The sequence below is a fragment of the Gorilla gorilla genome, chromosome 5 (genome assembly GCF_029281585.2).
Source record: "Gorilla gorilla gorilla isolate KB3781 chromosome 5, NHGRI_mGorGor1-v2.1_pri, whole genome shotgun sequence".
NCBI classification, from domain to species: domain Eukaryota; kingdom Metazoa; phylum Chordata; class Mammalia; order Primates; family Hominidae; genus Gorilla; species Gorilla gorilla.
The window spans coordinates 55,090,383-55,112,942 of record NC_073229.2 but is presented as its reverse complement, the minus strand read 5'-3'; the positions used below and the strand labels follow the sequence as shown (position 1 = coordinate 55,112,942).

At 43.9% G+C, this 22,560-nt stretch overlaps 1 protein-coding gene and 1 long non-coding RNA gene across 4 annotated transcripts in view; one reads left to right on the top strand and one right to left on the bottom strand.

The window, feature by feature from the left end:
• The window catches only part of RNF8 (ring finger protein 8), a 37,302-nt gene extending 35,728 nt beyond the window's left edge, over positions 1-1,574 (bottom strand). For 2 of the 3 annotated variants that reach the window (XM_004043943.5, XM_019029905.4), the window contains exon 1: positions 1,260-1,549. In XM_004043943.5, coding sequence (XP_004043991.3) covers positions 1,260-1,370 — 111 coding nt within the window. In that variant the 5' untranslated portion in view covers positions 1,371-1,549. Of the gene's footprint in view, positions 1-1,259 lie in introns of all 3 variants that reach the window. The other variant, XM_004043942.5, reaches the window with a different exon arrangement.
• On the top strand, positions 1,449-22,541 carry LOC129534161 (uncharacterized). Its single transcript, XR_008680628.1, has 4 exons — positions 1,449-1,586; positions 15,571-15,751; positions 21,174-21,457; positions 22,427-22,541. It is a non-coding gene; the product is annotated as an uncharacterized lncRNA (long non-coding RNA).
• The last annotated feature ends 19 nt before the right edge of the window (positions 22,542-22,560 follow it).

Sequence of the window (22,560 nt, the reverse complement as noted above, 5' to 3'; positions counted from 1 at the left end):
AGCCCATGTGGATGTTCTTTATACAATGACTGCTTCATTGTATAAATCCTCTCTTCCCACTCAAGCCTTAAACTCTTCGAGCGCAGAAATTCTGTCCTCATTGTACACCAAACAATGTTAAATACTCAGTAAATACTTGGCAGACTGAATTGAGGCAGTACGGCTTATAGGAAAAATCTACCTGAACACACATAAGACTCAAAATACTTCTTGAATTTACATCACGACCAGCCATCCACTTTTACTGCAAAGAGAACTTTTCATACAGATTATTTCCAAAACCCAAATGGTTCCCAGTCATCACAAGCTTGTCCCTGACCCAGTTCTCCTTCTCAACCTGATTGCAATCTAACTCCCTCCTCCCTTCCCTCGTCTTTTCAAGATGCACCACGCTGGTGCATCTTGAACCGTGCCAGGAACCGTACCTCATCTTTCCCCTTAAAATATTTTTCATTTGCAACTGCATTAATAAAGACGACAGGCAGCCTCTGGAGAAAACTCTGAATACCTGCCCGACCCACCTCAGGGAGTGCCACTCGGCCGTACCGAGCCTCACAGGAGAAATGTGGCCCAGCCCAAGCCGCCCATGTTCCTCAGAGTTGGGAAAGAGGAAGACATTTCTACGTGAAAGTTTGATTGCTTTAAGGGACAAAACCCAAAATTTGCAATCGTTTTCAAAACAAAGTCGAGAAAGTTCACGCGCCGGGCCCTGCCTCGGCTTCCCGGCAGCTCGCGGCCCCCGCCACCGTTCCCCGACCTGGGTACCGCGGGGCTCTGTGCGCCCTAAACGGGATCTGGCCAGCCCCCGCCCTCCCCTCCTCGACAGCCCCGCGTCTCCTCACGTTCTCTGCGCGTCCCTCTCCTCCCAGTCCCCGGCCCAGCTACCCGCTGACCCAGGCCTCTCTGGACGGGGCCCGCTTCTCGCCCCACAGGCCGCGGGTCAGGGCCTCCGTCCTCGCCCCAACCCTTGTGGCCCCCCCGGGCTCCCCAGAGCCGAACTCTCTTTTCTTCCTTTCTCCCACTCGGCCCCTATTTCTCCCCCAAACACCTCCCACCGCAGACTCTTCAGCCGCTCGCGCCAGAACCGCTTTCTCCCTTCTCTCCCCAGGAATCCACCCCCCGCAGACACTTCGCTCCTCTTCCTGATGCCCGCCTCCTCTCTGCCATTCATTCAGCCCAGCAAGACACCTTCCTCCCTCCCCGGAGCCCCGCTCCCTCCAGCCCCTGCCCTCCGCTCCACAGGACCCCCTCCCCCGTACCTCGCACCCATCTTCCAGCAGCAGCCACCCGGCGCTCATCCCCACCCGCCGCAGGCACCAGCTCCGGCCACCGGCGCGGTCTCCTGTGACGAAGAAGCCGGGCTCCCCCATCGCCTACTCGACCCCGGGGGCGGTCAGCACCGAGCGAGACCCTGACCCAGGTTCCGGCTGCCTCTGTGCATCCCCTCAGCTTCCATATCTAAATAACAGACAGAAGCAATCGCCACACGCTCGCGATCGCTGCGAGCTCCGCTCGCCCGCCCTCGGCCAGGAAGCAGGAGCACTACGCCTGCGCAAGAGGACGGCGGCCGCCCTGGAGCAAAGAGGGTAGGTTGGGAGCCAATCCGGCCCTGGGCGGGGCGGGCGCGACTCGAGAGGTCTCCTCGCCTCACACCTTCCCTCGCCCCCTCCAGAACCATCACCCCAGTCCTAGCCGCACCAGACTGGAACCTCTCCTCACCTTTCCTCTTTTTAAAAAAGTCATGTAAAACTATAGCCCACTTTTAAACAACTTTAAACTTTCCATCGGATTTAAGTCTGCCTAGTCTGTTGCTAAATAGTCTCTATTTTGCACGACCTACTTATATTACCGAAGTAAAAAATAAATTACACTAGGCAAATCTACAAAGACAAAGAGCACAGTTACCTGGGGCGAGGTGTGGGAGCGGGTATTGAATGCAGATGGGCTTGAAAAAATTGGAGGAAAGCGGTAATAGAAATGTTCTAAAAGTGGATTGTGGTTGACAATTGTACAACTGTATAAGTTTATTAAAAAGTCATGGAAGTGTGGCCGGACGCAGAGGCTCACGCCTGTAATCCCAGCACTTTGGGAGGTCGAGGCGGGCGAATCGCTTGAGTTCAGGAGTTGTGACCAACCTGGCCACATGGGGAGACACCGTATCTACAAAAAAAAAAAAAAAAAAGAGGAAGGGAGGGAGAGAAAGGAAAAAAGAAAAAAAAGAAAAATTAGCTGGGTGTGGTGGTGCACACCTGTAGTCCGGCTACTTGGGAGGCTGAGGTGGGAGGATCACCTGACCCCGGGAGGCAGAGGTTGCAGTGAGCCGACATGGCGCCACTGCATCCCAGCCTGGGCGACAGAGTGAGACCCTGTAAAGTGAAGAAAGTGTAAACTTCCAGTGGGTGAATTTTATGGCATGTAAATTATACTCAATAAAGCTGTTAATTTTATTATTATTATTACTGATTACAGACGGGGTCTCGCCCTGTCACCCAGGCTGGAGTGCAGCCTGGAGTGGTGCGATCTCAGCTCACTGCAACCTCCGCCTCCCGGGTTCAAGAGATTCTCCTGCCTCAGCCTCCAGAGTAGCTGGGATTACAGGCACGCGCCACCACGCCCGGCTAATTTTTATATTTTTTGGTAGATACCGGGTTTCGCCGTGTCTCCTGGATTCAAGTGATCCAACCGCCTCAGCCTCCCAAAGTGCTGAGATTACAAGTATGAGCCCCCGAGCCCGGCCAATTAAAAAATTGTTTTTAAACTCAACCTCTCCTTTGGATTTTCCATATAGTGTGATAGCTGCTGCCTGCAGTGAGTACATCCAATGGTTGAGCCCCTTTTGTCTTTTCAGTCTTCCAACACCCAGTTAACAATTTCTTTCTTCTTTCTTTCCTTCCTTCCTTCCTTCTCTGTCTTTCTTTTCTTTTTTCTTTCTCTTTCCTTCTTTCTCTTTCTTTCTCTCCTTCCTTCCTTCTTTCCTTCCTCCCTTCTTCCTTTCTTTTTTTTTTTTTTTGCACAAGGGGAAAGAAGGAAAACAATTTTCCTAAACAAAATTCTGTCAAAAAACCAGCCGGGCTGGGTATGGTGGCTCATGCCTGTAATCTCAGCACTTTGAAAGGCCGAGGCAGGCGGATCACCTAAGGTTGGGAGTTCAAGACCAGCCTGACCAACATGGAGAAACGCCGTCTCTACTAAAAATACAAAGTTAGCCCAGCGTGGTGGCATGTGCCTGTAATCCCAGCTACTCAGGAGGCTGAGCCAGGAGACTCGCTTGAACCCAGGAGGCAGAGGTGGCGGTGAGCCGAGATCTCGCCATTGCACTCCAGCCTGGACAACAAGAGTGAAACTCCATCAAAACAACAACAACAAAAAAAACGAAAACAAAAACAAAAACAAAACACACACACAGCCAGGCATGGTGGCTCACGCCTGTAATCCCAGCACTTTGGGAGGCCGAGGCAGGTGGATCACCTGAGGTCAGGGGTTCCAGACCAGCCTGGCCAACGTGGTGAAACCCTGTCTCTAGTAAAAATACGAAAATGATCTGGCCATGGTGGTGAGCACCTGTAATCCCAGCTACCAGGGAGGCTGAGGTGGGAGGATCCCTTGAGCCTGGGAGGCAGAAGTTGCAGTGAGCTGAGATCACACCACTGCACTCTAGCCTGGGTGACTGAGCAAGACTCTGTCTCAAAAACAAATACACAAACAAAACAACAAGAAAAGAAAATACATACACTAAATGAATTACACAGTGTACAATAGTAAATGGCTAACATTTACTGAGTGCTAAGTGCCAGGTACTAGGCGAAGCACCCTACGTACTTTATTTGTCCTTTGCAAACAAAAAGAAAAAAGAAAAATTAGCCAGTTATTAGTGGTTACAATTATAATCCCTACGTTAGAGATGATGAGAAAAGAGGCACAGGGAGGTTTTGGTAATCTTCCCAAAGTAACAAATGAAATGGCAGAGTAGGATGTCAATTCAAGTCTGTTTCAAAAGCCTAGTTTCCTAACCATGGGTGCAATCCCAACCTGGAACATTTTATCTGTGTTGTGCAGTCAGATCAAGAAATGCAGGCCCTGACATCACAGAGGGCCAGGAACTTTGGTGAGAGTCATAGCTGCACTCATGGAGATGCTTCCCTAAGCTGTGCATAGGTATCTGTTGGTGCCCCCAGCCCACCTTAGCATTCTACCCCAGGAACAGCAAGCACACCTAGAAGCCACCCTGACATTTAGTCTGTGTGTCTCCTTAGGCTCCTCTTGGCTGTGATAGATTCTCAGACTTTCCTTGTTTTTGATGACCTCGACAATTTGAGGAGTACCAGACAGATATTTTGTAGAATGTCCCTCAATTGGGATTTGTCTGATGTTTTTCTCATGATTAGACTGGGGTTATGGATTTGGGGATGGAAGACCACATAGGTAAAGTGTCATTCTCATGGCATCATATCCAGGGTACGTGTTATCAACATGAACTATCATTGTTGGTGTTCATCTCGATCACCTGGCATTTCTTATTTCTTGATATGACAGTACCACACAGATAAAACGTTCCAGGTTGGGATTGCAACCATGGTTAGGAAATTAGGCTTTGGAAATCTAGGTAGTGTTTGTCAGGTTTCTCCACTGTAAACTTACTCTTTTTTTTTTGAGACAGAGTTTCACTCTTGTTGCCCAGGCTGGAGTGCAATGGCTCAATCTCGACTCACTGCAACCTCCGCCTCCTGGGTTCAAGCGATTCTCCTGCCTCAACCTCCCGAGTAGCTGGGATTACAGGCATGAGCCACCACACCCGGCTTATTTTGTATTTTTAGTAGAGACGAGTTTTCACCATGTTGGCCAGGCTGGTCTTGAACTCCTGACCTCAGATGATCTGCCCACCTCGGCCTCCCAAAGTGCTGGGATTACAGGCGTGAGCCACTGTGCCAGGCCTTTTTTTTTTTTTTTTTTTTGAGATGGAGTCTCACTCAGTGGCCCAGGCTGGAGTGTAATGGTGTAATCTCAGCTCACTGCAACCTCCACCTCCCAGGTTCAAGCAATTCTCCTGCCTCAGCCTCCTGAGTAGCTGGGACTACAGCTGCATGCTATTATGCCTGGCTAATTTTTGTATTTTTAGTAGGGATAGGGTTTCACTATGTTGGCCAGGCTGGTCTCCAACTCCTGACCTCAGGTGATCTGCCCACCTTGGCCTCCCAAAGTGCTGGGATTACAGGCGTAAGCCACCACGCCCAGCCTAAACTTACTCTTTTTTTTTCTCTTTTTCCACACTGTACTCTTTGGAATGAAGTCACTATTGCTGGGCCAAATTTAAGGAGTGAGGAATTATGCTCCATTTCCTTAACTGCAGGTTCTCTACAGAAACTGTATGGAGTTCTGCACAGGAGTTTGTCTCTCCTCCCCTGTTGATTTATCAACAGCACTTTGGGAGGCCAAGATGGATGGATCACTTGAGCCCAGGAGTTCAAGATGGGCCTGGGCAACATAGCAAGACCCCCCTCTCTACAAATAATAAATTAAAAATTTAGCTGTGTGTGGTGGCATGCACCTGTGGTCCCAGATACTTGGGAGGCTGAGGCAGGAGGATTGCTTAAACCCAAGAGGTCAAGGCTGCAGTGAGCCACTGCACCCTAGCCTGGGTGACAGAGCGAGACCTGTCTCAAAAATAAATAAGTAAAATGAAAAATATATCAGTGTGACCCCATGGATAATTATTTTATACTTTGGGTTATAATCTCATACTGCTTTATTTTGTTTCTCAGATTGTTCCTACTTTGGCCATTGAGAGCTCTTTCAGGTGGCTATGGTGTCCTTTTGACATACCCCCATTGTTCTGTTTTGCTAAGTACTTCCTTACTTTCTGGCACAAGATGCCCTAGACCTAGAATCAGCTATTTCTCCAAGGATCTCTGGTTCCTTTATTGGAAAATGGTATTAGAAACCAAGAAACTCTGGGCACTAGGTGCAGTCATTGCTATTGGGATGTCATTGTTTCTAGGCCTTCTCAGCTGACAGAGCAAATAAATATATGGGTGAATACTAACCCTTGATATACACACATTTATAAATATTTATGCATATATACACATTTGTGTTCTGTGTGTGTGTGTGTGTATCTGTAAGCTAGGCATGAGTTCATTCTGATGTCTTATCACTCTAATCCATTCCCACCTGAATCATTCTAGCTATCTCCCCTCGTTTATCTGTAAACTTCTACTTCAAAAGTGAGAACCCAGAATCCCACCATCTGCCATCCCTTGACTTAAACTTTCATTTCCAGTATACATGTATAGTGATTTCAGAATTGTTAAGCCATACACTTATGGAGACAACTTTATCACTACAGTACGGTACTTGTATGCAGGTCTTTTGCCTTCAGTCTCACAGACTCCACTCATGTCCAGAGTGGCTGAGGTCAGCACCCATTTCCCTCAACCCCCTTCAGAGAGGTTGTTTCATACATTTGTAATACAGTTAGATTGTTTTGTCATAGTCTATTCTATGTGGGATCCTCTGACCTGCTAAATGATTGCTTAGAATTTGTATACATTTTACATTAACAATTGACTAATGTACACATTAAGGTTAATATATACATTAAGGTTCACCCTTACTACAAAGTTCTATGGGTTTTGATAGATGCATGGTGTCATGTATCCACCATTACAGCATCAGAGAAAATAATTTATCGCCTGAAAAAAAATCCTCCGGGCTTCACCTATTCAGTCCCACTCCCACCTACCGTACCTCACTTGTTTTATTTAACTAAGTATCCTGGAGATTACTCCATAACAGTATATATATACGTATTTCTCCTTTCTCTCTTTTTTTTTTTTTTTTTTTTTTTTGAGACGGAGTCTTACTCTGTCACCAGGCTGGAGTGCAGTGGCATGATCTTGGCTCACTGCAACCTCTGCCTCCCAGGTTCAAGCGATTCTCCTGCCTCAGCCTCCTGAGTAGCTGGGATTACAGGCATGCGCCACCATGCCCAGCTAAGTTTTGTATTTTTAGTAGAGACGGGGTTTCACTATGTTGGCCAGGCTGGTCTCAAAACTCCTGACCTTGTGATCCGCCTGCCTTGGGCTCCCAAAGTGCTAGGATTACAAGCGTGAGCCACCACGCCCAGCCTCTCTTTTTTAAATTTAATAATAATAATAAAAAAATCCCTCAGCCTCCCAAAGTGTTGGTGTGAACCACCACGCCCGTCCCTCCTTCCTCTTGACAGCTGTATATTACTCTATTGTGTAGATGTTGATGGCTGTTGTGAGACCTCAGTTCTTGTCTTCTTAGTTTAAAAGAATTTAAACAAGAGACACACAGTAGGAGATGCAACATAGAGCAATTTATTGCAAAGGAAAAAGAATATTTTGAAAGTTAAATGCAGAAGAGACAGTCCACCCTGAGAAAGGATTCAAGGCGGGACAGCCAAGACTGGCACTAGGGAGACTCCCATTACGGGAGACTTAACATGGATTATTCATAAAGGAGTGGGAAGAGGTGTTACTAGGAAGCATGCTCTGGGTGGTCCTCTGGGTGCACATGCGCGGTAGCTGTGCATGCCTATTCATTCCCCACATGTCTCATTAGCACCTTAAATCTCTACCCAGGGGTGTGGTTTTTACTCTTATAATGAGCAAAGGGTCAGTCTGAGGACAGGTAAAATCAAAATATGCATGCTCTCTATGGGGGAAATTCTCTACTAGAGACAGCTTTGCTTGAATAAGCTTGACTACAATGTGAATGCTGGGGCTTATTGTGTTGACTGTACAGTCACCATGGTTGTTGCAACCTGAGGACATGATTACTTCCTTGAGTACCTATCCTGCTTCCTAGATATACCACTGTTTATTCAACCAGTCCCTTGTTGATATGCAGTAGGGCTCTTTCCAGTCTTTTGCTGTCACAAATAGCCCTGCCATGAATTCACAGGCACCACTTTTGAGTGCCTATTATATGCTTATCGTATATTGTCTTATTAATCCTCACTACCATCCTGCAAGTTATCATCATTTTGCCTGTGAGAAAACTAAGAGTTTCTTGAAGGTTATATCTTGTTTTCCATTGCATTCCTGACATTTTATTGAATGAATAAATGTAACTCAACTAGTAAATGGCAGTGCAGGAAACTGAAGCCAGGGCTGTAAGCCTAGATCTGTCTAGCCCCAGAGGTTGCATTCATTATGGTCTAGCACTAGAAATGGCCATCCACAGGGAGTGCACAAAATGATTCATTTGTTTGTGGATACAATATAACAGGATATCTAATTAGGTTTTTTTTTGTTTGTTTGTTTGTTTGTTTGTTTTTTTGAGACAGAGTCTCATTCTGTTGCCCAGGCCTGAGTGTAGTGGCACAATCTCAGCTCACTGCAACCTCTGCCTCCCAGGTTCAAGCAATTTCTGGCTAATTTTTGTATTTCTAGTAGAGATGGGGTTTCACCATGTTGGCCAGGCTGGTCTTGAACTCCTAACCTCAGGTGATCTGCCCGCCTTGGCCTCCCAAAGTGCTAGGATTACAGGCATGAGCCACCGTGCCCGGCGGGGGTGTTTTTTGTTTTGTTTTGTTTTGTTTTCCTTCCTTCCTTCCTTCCTTCTCTCTCTCTTTCTCTCTCTCTCTCCCCCTCTTTCTTTCTTTCTCTCTTCTTTTCTTTTCTTTCTTTTTTTTTTTTTCATGATGGAGTCTCACTGTGTTGCCCAAGCTGGTACTGAACTCCTGGGTTAAAGTAATCCTCCTACCGCTACCAATGACTTTCTTCACAGAATTGGAAAAAACTACTTTAAAGTTCATATGGAACCAAAAAACAGCCCGCATTGCCAAGACAATCCTAAGCCAAAAGAACAAAGCTGGAGGCATCACGTTACCTGACTTCAAACTATACTACAAGGCTACAGTAACCAAAACAGCATGGTACTGGTACCAAAACAGAGATATAGACTAATGGCACAATGGAACAGAACAGAGCCCTCAGAAATAATACCACACATCTACAACCATCTGATCTTTGACAAACCTGACAAAAACAAGAAATAGGGAAAGGATTCCCTATTTAATAAATGGTCCTGGGAAAACTGGCTAGCCTTATGTAGAAAGCTGAAACTGGATCCCTTCCTTACACCTTATACAAAAATTAATTCAAGACGGATTAAAGACTTAAATGTTAGACCTAAAATCATAAAAACCCCAGAAGAAAACCTAGGCAATACCATTCAGGACATAGGCATGGGCAAGGACTTCATGACTAAAACACCAAAAGCAATGGCAACAAAAGCCAAAATTGACAAATGGGATCTAATTAAACTAAAGAGCTTCTGCACAGCAAAAGAAACTACCATCAGAGTGAACAGGTAGCCTACAGAATGGGAGAAAATTTTTGCAATCTACTCATCTGACAAAGGGCTAATATCCAGAATCTACAAAGAACTCAAACAAATTTACAAGAAAAAAACAAACAACCCCATCAACAAGTGGGCAAAAGATATGAACAGACACTTCTCAAAAGAAGATATTTATGCAGCCAACAGACACATGAAAAAATGCTCATCATCACTGGCCATCAGAGAAATGCAAATCAAAACCACAATGAGATACCATCTCACACCAGTTAGAATGGCAATCATTAAAAAGTCAGGAAACAACAGGCGCTGGAGAGGATGTGGAGAAATCGGAACACTTTTACACTGTTGGTGGGACTGTAAACTAGTTCAACCATTGTGGAAGACAGTGTGGCGATTCCTCAAGGATCTAGAACTAGAAATACCATTTGACCCAGCCATCCCATTACTGGGTACATACCCAGTGGATTATAAATCATGCTGCTATAAAGACACATGCACATGTATGTTTATTGCAGCACTATTCACAATAGCAAAGACTTGGAACCAACCCAAATGTCCACCAATGATAGACTGGATTAAGAAAATGTGGCACATATACACCACGGGATACTATGCAGCCATAAAAAAGGATGAGTTCATGTCCTTTGTAGGGACATGGATGAAGCTGGAAACCATCATTCTCAGCAAACTATCACAAGGACAAAAAAGCAAACGCTGCATGTTCTCACTCATAGGTAGGAACTGAACAATGAGAACACTTGGACCTAGGAAGGGGAACATCACACACTGGCGCCTGTCGTGGGGTGGTGTGGGGGGAGGGATAGCATTAGGAGATATACCTAATGTAAATGACGAGTTAATGGTTGCAGCAAACCAACACAGCACATGTATATATATGTAACAAAACTGCACATTGTGCACATGTACCCTAGAACTTAAAGTGTAATAAAAAAAATTAAAATAAATAAATAAAGTAATCCTCCTACCTTGGCCTCCCAAAGTGCTGGGATTACAGGGGTAAGTTACCACACCTGGCCTCTAATTAGGTTTTTATCTCATCCTTTTAAAAATGCCTACTTTTGTGATTATTTTATAATTACAAAAAAGAACAACATAGAAGATATGTATGGACTTTACATGAATAAACAAACATGCACATATTAGGCTGTATTCTCAGACACTGTTTTGTTACTAAGGGTGCATGAACAAAACAGGTTGAAGACCACTGACTTCTGTCTATGGCCATACCACCCTGAACATGCCCGATCTCGTCGAGACCACTGACTTCTAAGATTTGGAGATTTTATCAACTCTACCTCCCCTATATATTCCCTTTTAACAGTGGCTCTTAACTGGGGGTGATTTTGCTCTTTCCAGGCAATGTCTGGGGACATTTTTGGTTGTCATGATATGGGGAGGGGTGCCACTGGCATCTAATGACTAGAGGCTGGGGATGCTACTGAACATCCCACAAATCACTAGATTGTCCCCACAAGAGCTATCCCATACAAAATGTCAACAATGCTGAGGCTGAGAAACCCTGTCTCATACCCATCTCAAGAGTGAAAACTGAAATGGGAAAAGACAGCAGGATGTGGAAAAGTAAGTAGGGGGTTATCTATGTGAAACTGACAACTGTCACATTATATATGCTCAGTTAATGTCAGTTAAACAGAACTGAGGAATGTTAGAGCTGACTGTGGAGAGGCTTGGGGAGTGGGGAAGAAACATGACAATAAGGGGAGAAAGCACAGGGCAAGAAGAAGAAAGGGAAAGGGACAAGAAAAGTATGGAAAAGCCAGGCACGGTGGCTCACACCTACAATCCCAGCAATTTGGGAGGCCATGGTGAGAAGATCGCTTGAGCCCAGGAGTTCAAGACCAGCCTGGGCAACATAGGGAGATCTTATCTCTACCAAAAAAAAAAGGTTTTAAATTAGTCAAGTATGCACCTCAAAAACAGAAAAAATAGTGTGCACCTGTGGTCTCAGCTACTTGGGAGACTGAGGTGAGAGGATCACCTGAGCCTGGAAGGTCGAGGCTGCAGTGAGCCATGATTCTGCCACTGCACTCCAGGCTTAGTAACACAGTGAAACCGTGAAACCCTATCTCAAAAAAAGAAAAAGAAAAGAAAAAAGAAAAGGAAGGAAGGGAAAAATAAAAGAATTATGAAAAGGAAGTGTGGCAGATCACTCTTTTAAAAGATGATTACAAGATCTCCCATCCTGCTTGCTCTTACCATGTGACACTGACATTCCTCACATTGCAAGGTGGAGTTTATATTTCCTTCCTTTGAATCTAGATGGGCATGGGACTCCAACAGAAGTAATGCTATGTCATAAAAGGTGATACAGCTTCCACCTGGTCTTTTTGGGATGCTCACTGCTGGAACCTAGTCTACATAAGGAAGTGGAGAGATCACATGAAGAGGCCACATGTAGATGTCCTGCCTGACAACCTCAACTGAGGTCCCAACTGACATCCAGCATCAATGGCCAGTTGTGGGAATGAAGGTGCCCCTAGATGACATCAGCCCCGACCCTGAATCATCCCCAGTCCTCTGTGTCTTCCAGCTGAGGCTCCAGACATTGTGGAGGAGAGCCAAGCTCTCTCTGTTGTACCCCACCTGAATCCCTGACCCACAGAGTTGGTGAACGTAATGCGATGGTTGGGTTAAGACACTTAGTTTTGACGTGGTTTGTTATGCAGCAGTAAGGAACTAGAACAGAAAGGGTGCAGGGACACGCTGGGGGCTCTTGGACAGTCATTGGTTGTGTGCTTTATATGTTAGTTAGGGTAATGCTAGCTGCAGTAACATACAAACCCCAAGTTTCAATGGTTTAACACAACAGAAGGTTATTTCTTACTCACATATTTGTTCAGTGTTCCTAGTGAGTGGACAGCCTACCATTAAGTCATTCAAGTACTCAGACTCCTTTCTTTCTGTAGCTTCTCTGTTCCCTAGGGCTTGGAGTCCTCTGCATCGAGAAAGCAAAACAAGGAAAGAGAGAATGGGGAAGGTACACTTGCTTCCTCATTGTCTTGTCCCCAAAGTGACACACATTCCTTTGGCTCACATTTTACTGGAGAGAACTGGTCAAATGACCCCACCTAGATCTGAGGGAGGCTGGGAAATTCAGGCCCTGGTTGATTAGCCCTTACTAGAAACAATTCTAAATTGTGGGAAGAGGAGCATGAATTCTGCCAGACTTTAGAACTCAAGTTAACAAATTAAAATGATGATAATGACATTATCTCTCCCATTTCCTTTGCTTTTATCTCCCTGGAATAGAAGTAAAAGGATGAAATTTTTGCTCACTCCATGGCTTTTGTGTAAGACCCGCTTTTAATTCAGTGGTAAACTAGAGGCTACCGTAGCGTGGTAGTTAGGGACATCGACTCTGGAGCCCTGCTGTTCAATCCTAGCTCGGCTACTTGCTACATGAGACCTTGGGCAAGCTTCTTGACCACTCCAAGCCTCAGTTTCCCCATTTGTAAGATGAAGGTGATGCTAAGTATAGCACCTAACTTATAGGATTGTTTTATGGGTCAATTCTTGTAAGATACAGAGTAAGTACCAATAATGGTCAGCTACCGTTGTGGAAGAAGGGAGCGTCGGCTTCTGCAGATACAAACACTATCTCCCCATGCCTTTTCTACACTCTTTCATCCAAGAGACTTAAAAATAAAAACTTCCTCCACTTTTATTATAAAGCAGAAATCTCTTCAATCAATTTTATACTTTTTAAAAATAACCCACGTCCAAGCAAGATGGGTTTTTTAAATGTCTAAAACAAATAGTTCCCTCTGTAAGCAAGGGTTGATCCACTTTGGGAGCATGGCTCTGCCAACTGAAGTGTGGTTTCCCGGTGTGAGTTTCAATAAAGGTGAGATGGAATTTTTTCATTATGTTTTCAAAAGATTGAGCAGAGAAGAAAAGGGTCTTGATGTAGCATCTCAAGGAAAGTCCTGTGTTTCTCCGAGTACTGTCTTGAGACCACAGGCCAACTTTTCAATAGATTGCTGCGTGTAGCCATCTTGGGGCTGGGGTGGGCAGTGAGTGCTCAGATTGGTACCATAGACTGGGAGGAATTCAGGGTGACTGGGGGAGATGAAATCTCAGATGGGATGATGCAGCCTGAGTGTGTGGTGGGGAGAAGTAGGGAGGTGGGACTTAGGGCGCCACGTTCTCATTCATCCTACCTTTTCTCTTACTCCTTTATTCTACCACCTTCTCTTCTCCACCCATCCCCAAAATGTAAAGCTCCACGCTGAAGGAATCAGGAAAGGATGTCTTTCATCTTGGAAAAGGAAATGTTTTAGAAAACCAGAAGATGAGGAGAAGGGGAAAAGTAACCACTTGCTTTGGTCAGCTTGTGTGTTCAGTGATATTTTATGTAAACGTGGGGTTTCAAGTATAGAGTTGTAAGATATTTCTGATATCTTCAATCAAGTTTATTATATTTCAGAAGTACTTGTAATAGGTAATCAAATTTACAATATTCTGGAGGTGTCTTTTTTTTTTTTTTTTTGAGATGGAGTCTTGCTCTGTCGCCCAGGCTGGAGTGAAGTGGCGTGATTTTGGCTCACTGCAACTTCCACCTCCCAGGTTCAAGCAATTCTCCTGCGTCAGCCTCCCGAGTAGTTGGGATTACAGGAGTGTGCCACCACACCAGGCTAATTTTTGTATTTTTAGTAGACGGTGTTTCACTGTGTTAGCCAGGATGGTCTCGATCTCCTGACCTCGTGATCCATCCGCCTCGGCCTCCCAAAGTGCTGGGATTACAGGTGTGAGCCACCGCGCCCAGCCTGGAGGTGTCTTTAATCAGTAATTAAGGTGGATATTTTGGAGGTACTTAAAATTAGTAACCACCTTTTCGGTGGGGGCCCTGACTGTTTAAGCATCCACATCCTTTAACTTGCCAAGGATCAGTATCCAGATCAAATATGTATTACCAGCCGGGATGGTGGCTCACGCCTGTAATCCCAGCACTTTGGGAGGCCGAGGTGAGTGGATCACCTGAGGTCAGGAGTTCGAAACCAGCCTGGCCAACAGCAAAACCCCGTCTCTACTAAACAAAAAGTAGCCGGACACGGTGGTGGGTGCCTGTAATCCCAGCTACTCAGGAGGCTGAGGCAGGAGAATCGCTTGAACTCGGGAGGCAGAGGTTGCAGTGAGCCGAGATCGTGCCATTGCACTCCAGCCTGGGCGACAGAGACTCCATCTCAAAAAAAAAAAAAAAAAATTTATTACCCAGCTGATTTTATTCAGGAGGAAGAGGGGAGGAAGGAGAGAAGGGAGGGGAGCTAAGGAGCAGGGGGGTGGTGGGGGCAGCAGCAGCAGAAAGCAGTGGGAATCAGACATCAATAATGACCACCTTGTTTTCCTCTGAGTTGGCTTCAGGCTGTTTATTTTGCAAGTAACATGTGTATCAGGCACCTGATATAAAATTTAGATTTTGGATGACTTACAGTTGAGTCAACTTTGAGTTGGCTATTTTTGGACTACAAAAGATCACAAAGATCCCTAACTCCGTTCACCTTTGTCAAGGGTTGAAGAAGGGGAGCAGAGAGTCGGGTCACATGGAGAACCTGGAGTTCTACAATTCAAGGTTATAATGCAATTCTCATCACATTTTTTGACTCATAAGTTTATTGTACCATCAGTTGTGGTATATATTATTCAGGACTTGTTTAAATGTGCTTATTTCAGCTAGTAGCAGCCTTGCCTCTCCTGTTTCAGTGACAGCGTTTAGAGCTGTGTTTTTCAAACTTAGGTTAACGCTGAGTAATGAGTCTTAGCACTATTTATTTATTTATTGACAAGGTCTCACTCTCTCACCCAAGCTGGTGTGCAATGGCATGATGATAGCTCACTGTAACCTCAAACCTCTGGGCTCAAGCAATGATCCTCTTGCCTCAGCATCCCAAGTAGCTAGGACTACAGATGCATGCCACCATGCTGGGGTAATTTAGGTTTTTGTATAGATGAGGTCTCACTATGTTGCCCAGGCTGGTCTCAAACTCCTGGCCTCAAGCAGTCCTCCCATATGAGCCATCACACTGGTCTCTTAGCACCATTAAAAAAACAAACAAACAAAGAACAGAAAAGGAATACAATAGCATAAGTCAGAGGCCATCACACACAATAAGGGTAAGCATTGTTTGTGAAATATTGATTTTGTGTGTGTGTGTGTGTGTGTGTGTACTGAGTCTCAATGTAAAATGTGTTTTTTCGTAGGTCGTGGTCAGAAAGAAGTTGGGAGGCTTCCAGTACCAGACAAAATGGAGTAAGGCACTGCAGTCTCTGCCACTGATCACAACTAAAAATTCTGGACAAAATGTAACTAAGGACTCCGAAAAGTAAACAAGCAGCCAAATTATGGAAGGGAATCAAAGCTTGAAGAAAATATCTGTATGGGGTGAGGTTCCCCCAATTTTTCTTCTTTTCTATCGCAGCTTTGAGCTGAGAATAGGTCCAGTTGGGGAGCTTCATGGTAGCAGAGACAGCAGAAACTCTGAGAGAAACACCATCTCTTTGACCAGAAGACTTAGGAAAAGGATCCCTGTGAGCCAAAGAGTGTAGAGTGAAACCCCCATTAAAACTATTTCATTTTCTCTCTCCTAGATCTGTCCCCAAGATGGAGAGACAGAATTTGCAGTTTGAACCTCATTAGATTGATTGCCTGCTAAAACAAACAAAACAAAAACAAAGTCAACACTTTCTGGTTTTTTTTTAGACGGAGTCTCGCTCTGTCGCCCAGGCTGGAGTGCAGTGGCACGATCTCAGCTCACTGCAAGCTCCACCTCCCAGGTTCACGCCATTCTCCTGCCTCAATCTCCAGAGTAGCTGGGACTATAGGTGCCCGCCACCACGACCGGCTAATTTTTTTTTTGTATTTTTAGTAGAGTCAGGGTTTCACTGTGTTAGCCAGGATGGTCTCAATCTCCTGACCTGGTGATCTGCCCACCTCGGCCTCCCAAAATGCTGGGATTACGGGCATGAGCCACTGCGCCCAGCCCTATACTTTCTAAAGCCAGGGTGAGCAAACTTTTTCCACAAAGGGCCAGATAATAAATATTTTAAACTTTGTGCCATACAGTCTTCTATCACAACTACTCAACCCTGCCACTGTAGTGCCAAAGCAGCACAGTATGTAAATGAATCAGCCAGGCTGTGTTCCAGTAAAACTTTACCTATAAAAACAGGGGGAAGGCTGGATTTGGCCTGCAGGTCATAGTTTGCTGATTCCTGCTGTAGAAGAATTTTAACAAGATTCAGAGTCTCACACCATATTAATACTATTCAAAATATCCAGGATGCAATCCAAAATTACTCCACAAAGCTCTAGAAAATGTTATCAATTTTTGTGGGAAAAGATGATCAAAAGATGCCAGCACCAGAGAGGATGTAGAGAAATAGGAACACTTTTACACTGTTGGTGGGAATGTAAACTAGTTCAACCATTGTGGAAGACAGTGTGGCGATTCCTCAAGGATGTAGAACTGAAACACCATTTGACCCAGTGATCCCATTACTGGGTATATATCCAAAGGATTATACATCATGCTACTATAAAAACACATGCACACGTATGTTTATTGCGGCACTATTCACAATAGCAAAGACTTGGAACCAACCCAAATGTCCATCAATGATAGACTGGATTAAGAAAATGTGGCACATATACACCATGGAATACTATGCAGCCATAAAAAAGAATGAATTCATGTCCTTTGCAGGGACATGGATGCAGCTAGAAACCATCATTCTGAGCAAACTATCACAAGGACAGAAAACCAAACACCCCATGTTCTCACTCATAGGGGGGAATTGAACAATGAGAACACTTGGACACAGGGTGGAGAACATCACACCCTGGGGATTGTTGTGGGGTGGGGAGTGGGAGAGGGATAACATTAGGAGAAATACCTAATGTAAATGACGAGTTAATGGGTGCAGCAAATCAACATGGCACATGTATACCTATGTAACAAACCTGCACGTTGTGCACATGTGCCCTAGAACTTAAAGTATAATAATAAAAAAAAGCAAAAATAAAAAAGATGCCAGCACCAATATGACCAAGAGGTTGGAATTATCAGATAAAGACTTAAAACATCTATTGTAAGTGTGCTGGATGAAATAATGGTAAACACACTTGTAATAAAGGGAAAGATAAAAGTTCTCAGCAGAAAAATAGAAACTATAAAAAGAACCAAATGGGAATTTTAGAACCAAAAAACACAGTATCTGAAATAAAAATTAACTGGATGGGCTTAATAGCAGAATGGAGACCACAGAAGAGGAAGTCAATGAACTTGAAGATAGATGAAGAGAAATTATCTACTCTGAAGAACAGAAAGAAAAAAAGATTGGAAAAATAATGAACAGTCTCAGGGTCTAATGTTCATATCATTGGAGTCCCAGGGGATGAATAACAGATTGGTGCAGAAAAGGAAATACTTGAAGAAATATGCTCAAATCTGATGAAAGATATAAAATTATAGATTCAAGAAAATTAGTGAACCCCAAACAGGATGAATGCAAAAAATGAACAAACTCCAGAAAACAAACACAAACAACTTACACTCAGACACATAATCAAACTCCAGAAACTTAAAAAAAAAAAAATCTCAAAAGCAGTCTGAGAAACAATACAGAAGTTCCTGAGAAAATTAAAACATAGAATTACCAGCAATTCCACTTTTGAGTATATACTCAAATAATTGGAAGCTGGGTCTCGAAGAGATGTTTGCACACCCGTGTTCATAGCATCATTCACATAGTATCATTCACAATAGTCAAAAGATGGAAGCAACACAAGTGCCCGTCAACAGATGAATGGATAAACAAAATGTGGTATATATACACAATCAAAATTTAACCTTAAAAAAGGAGGGAAATTCTGATCCATGCTAAAACGTGGATGAACCTTGAGGACATTATGCTTAGTGAAAGAAGCCGGTCACGAAAAGACAAATACTATATGCTTCCACTTCTATGAGGTATCTAGAAAATTCAAATTCAAAAAGACAGAAAGTAGAATGGTGGTTGCCAGGGGCTGGGGGCAGAAGAGAATGGGAGCTGTTGTTTAAAGGGTATAGAGTGTCAGTTTTGCAAGGTGAAAGTTTTGGAGATCGCACGCAATGTGAATGTGCCTAACACTACTGTACACTTAAAAATGATTAAGATGGCAAGTTTTCTGATATGTACATTTTACCAGTTATTTGTTTTTAAAAAAAGCCTGAGAAAAATAATGAATTAAACACAGAAAATTATTCAATGACTGTGGATTTCTTGTTTTTTTTGAGACGGAGTCTCGCTCTGTCACCCAGGCTGGAGTACAGTGGTGCAATCTCAGCTCACTGCAACCTCCACTTCTCGGGTTCAAGTGATTCTCCTGCCTCAGCCTCCTGAGTAGCTGGGACTACAGGCACGGGCCACCACGCCCGGCTAATTTTTGTGTTTTTAATAGAGACGGGGTTTTTCACCACATTGGCCAGGCTGGTCTCGAACTCCTGACCTCATGATGCCCCCGCCTCGGCCTCCCAAAGTGCTGCGATTACAGGCATGACTGTGGATTTCTTACCAGAAGCCATGGAAAAAAAGATGATGGAACAACACGGGTAAAGTGCCAGAAAGTAAAAAAAAAATCTATATCCTGAGAAAATAGATTCAGTAATGAAGGCAAAATAAAGACATTCTCAGATGAAAGAAAACTAAGAGAACTGTTGGCAGATCTGTTCTAAGTGCTAAAGAAAGTTGTTTAGGCTGAAGGGAAACAACTGTATCAGAAAGAAACCTGGAATTTAAGGACTGAAGGAAGAACATGACAGGTAAAGTCTCCTCTTCAGTTCCTTCAAATATGTACGACTGTTGAGAACAAAATGATAATAGTATCTGGTAAGGTTTTCAATGGATGTAGATGTAATTCATGTAACGATTATAAAGGAAGGAGGGATTAAGGACCTAAATGGTTGTTAAGACTTCTGAATTTTAATTGAAGAGATAAGATATAAACTCTAAATAGACTGTGAACAACTTTAGGTATGTATATTGTAATCTTCGGAGCAATCTCTTAAAAAATTTATATAGCCAAAAGCCAATAAATTTGTTATTCAAATAATTCAAAAGGTGACAGGAAAGGGTGGGGGGAAGTAACAAACATAAAAGGGAACAAAAGAAAAAGAAATAAAATGATAGACTAAATCCAACCATATTAATAATATTAATTGCAAATGGCTTGAATGTACCAATTAAAAACAAGAGATTGTCAGGTTGGATTGCAGAACAAGACCCAACTACATTGTCTTTAAGAAATCCATATTGAGGCTGGGCACCGTGGCTCGTGCCTGTAATCCTAGCACTTTAAGAGGCTGAAGTGGGTGGATCACCTGAGGTCAGGAGTTGGAGACCAGCCTGGTTAACATGGCGAAACCCCATCTCTACTAAAAATACAAAAATTAGCACGGTGTGGTGGCGGGCACCTGTAATCCCAGCTACTCAGGAGGCTGAGGCAGGAGAATCACTTGAACCCAGGGGGCAGAAGTTGCAGTGAGCCGAGATTGACCCACTGCACTCCAGCCTGGGCGACAAAGCAAGACTCCATCTCAAAAAAATAAAAAATAAAATAAGAAATCCACATTGAACATAAAGACATAGATAGGTTAAAAGTAAAGGAAGGAAAATAAGTTTGGAGACCAGTGGTTTGAAGAGGTTTGGGCTTTCCTTTCAGATAGCTGGGTTGGGTGGGGCAGGTTTAGTGGAGTCACTATTGAGACAAGCTTAGTATCCATACAAGCAAAAGTAGCCCAGGGTCTGGCTCCCAGATTCCCCACAATGGCTCTCACTTCAGGCAGGGACTGTCACACTCACCCTGCAGAAGCCACACCACCTGCAGAACCAAACTGAACAGGGATTCTCCTTGCTTCCAAGAATTCTAATTCAGCCTTTGCCAAAGCAAGGGGATGCCTTTCCTTGGGAGATGCCTTGGTTGGCCATGGTTGTGGGCCTGTGGCCCCTATCCTGGCAAGCTGGCACAGGCTCAGAAGACCCTGGTCTTGTGGTACTGTACTTTAGGCTGATACTGTGGGAAGCTCATCTTTTTCATCATGAATCTAAAATCATCACCTTGGCATCTATGGCAGCTTCTAAAACTGTCTCCAACCAGGAAATTAGTGTTGGACATCCTGAGAGAGGTAGAGGTATGAAAGGCTCAGTTACTGGGGCTTAGTTTTCGCCTCCAATCCTCAAAGTTGTACATAACTGTTTTGAAATGCAAAGTCCAGTCCAAGGCAAGCCAAATGCTGTCAACAAGAGGCTCTTGCCTCTAGAAGCAAATAAGTCACTGAGGAATCTATGCCACTATCCCTTTGCAGATCAATACAAACAGAGGCAGGGCCTATTTTAAGTAGAACCTTGTAGAGATTTAAATTGTAGAAATATTGGACAAACCGTAGATTAGAGTATGCCAGGATTAGTTCGGAAGATTTCATCAATTTTCTAGTCATGATCAAACAAACCTGTCTCAGAAAATGCTTGACTTCCTGCATAAATGAAAAACAGAATGCTTGAATGAAGACTAGTTCAGGTTAGTTATTTTTAGTCTCAGGAACAATTAATGGCTTCAGTCCAAATAATATCAAGCAGAAAGTATTCGTGTTTTATGACAAAGGTTAAATTACAAAGTTAATTGTGAAGAGTGACTTAGATTTTGAACACGTATTCCCTTTCTGTATGCTTATGGGAAAGTCTGTCTCTACTGTCAACTTATTTTTATAAGTTCTTTTTGTAGAGACTGTTACCTGAATCCTAATGTCTGTGTTCCCCTTCCTCCATAGTACCAGAATCCTTTTAGCCAGGCATATGTCTGCCTGAAATGGACTCATCTTCCCAACCTCTCCTGCAACTAGGTGCAACCTACCATGGACTAAGTTCTGCTGTGAGTTGTAGGAGGAGGTACAATGGGGCACCTTCCTGGAACCTTCCTTACAACACTGCTGGCACATTTCCTTTTTCTTCTTTGTCACCTCTTTAATTCATCCTGTGGCTTGGAAAGTTGGTGTAAAAATAGCTGGAGTGCTGGCTACCATCCTGACCATGAAGACCTAGGGAGGGAGTCCAGGTACCTAAGCACTTTGTGAAACAGAGTCATCTTACTAGCCCTGGGTTGCCTACTTTTGGGCATTTATGTGAGGGAGAAGTAAATTCTCATCCTGTGTAAGTCACTGTTATTTATTTATTTGTTTATTTAGAGATGGAGTCTCGCTCTTGTTGCCCAGGCTGGAGTGCAATAGTGTGATCTCGGCTCACTGCAACCTCCACCTTCCCGGGTTCAAGTGATTCTCCTGCCTCAGCCTTGTGAGTAGCTGGGATTACAGGTGCCCACCACCACGCCTGGCTAATTTTTTTTGTATTTTTAGTAGAGACAGGGTTTCACTATGTTGCCTCGGCTGGTCTCAAACTCCTGACCTTGTGATCCACCTGCCTCGGCCTCCCAAAGTGCTGGGATTACAGGCATGAGCCACTGCGTCCGCCCTATTTTTGGTTTTTATTACACATAGCCGAATTTAATTTTTATGTGGTTCCTAATGACTGAAACCAAGAAATACTCTCAAATAAATCCTAGGAAGGAATTCTAGGTGGAGAAACCATTCCAACCTGTCTTTTGTAGATGAAATGTAATCAGCTACCTTTCTTGAGATATTTCACAGTAAGGTTACCAAGAAAAAAAAACAACAGCTGACAACCAAAAAAAGACTTAAAGACAACCCTACATGGCGGCCATCTTAGTTCTTTCTGCTTTGGTGGAAACACACTGAACAGGCAAGCCAGGAGCACACCGGGTCTCTGGTTCTGACTCTGATGCTGTCTTCCTTGGCCTTGGCTTGGATTTTCCTCTGTGAATGAGGAGGTTAAACTAGATATCTCCAAGTTTTCATCCAGCACTGAAATTCTAGTCTGTTTTCTACCCTCCATCAGATGACATACTTCTTTTAGATGAATGAAATAATCCATGTAAAGTGCTTCTCAAAGTGATTGGCAGGTTAACTCTTTTTAGTAGTTTCATTTACCAAGTTACTCATTTTTGTAGTTTCCACAGTACCTTTCACAGATGGATGTCGGGTAAGTGTTTGCTGGTTGATCCTCTGCTGATGCCCTGCTCACCTCACAGAAGGCCTGACCGCACACCTACTAGTATCAGCAAGAAAAACTCAAAAAGAGGAG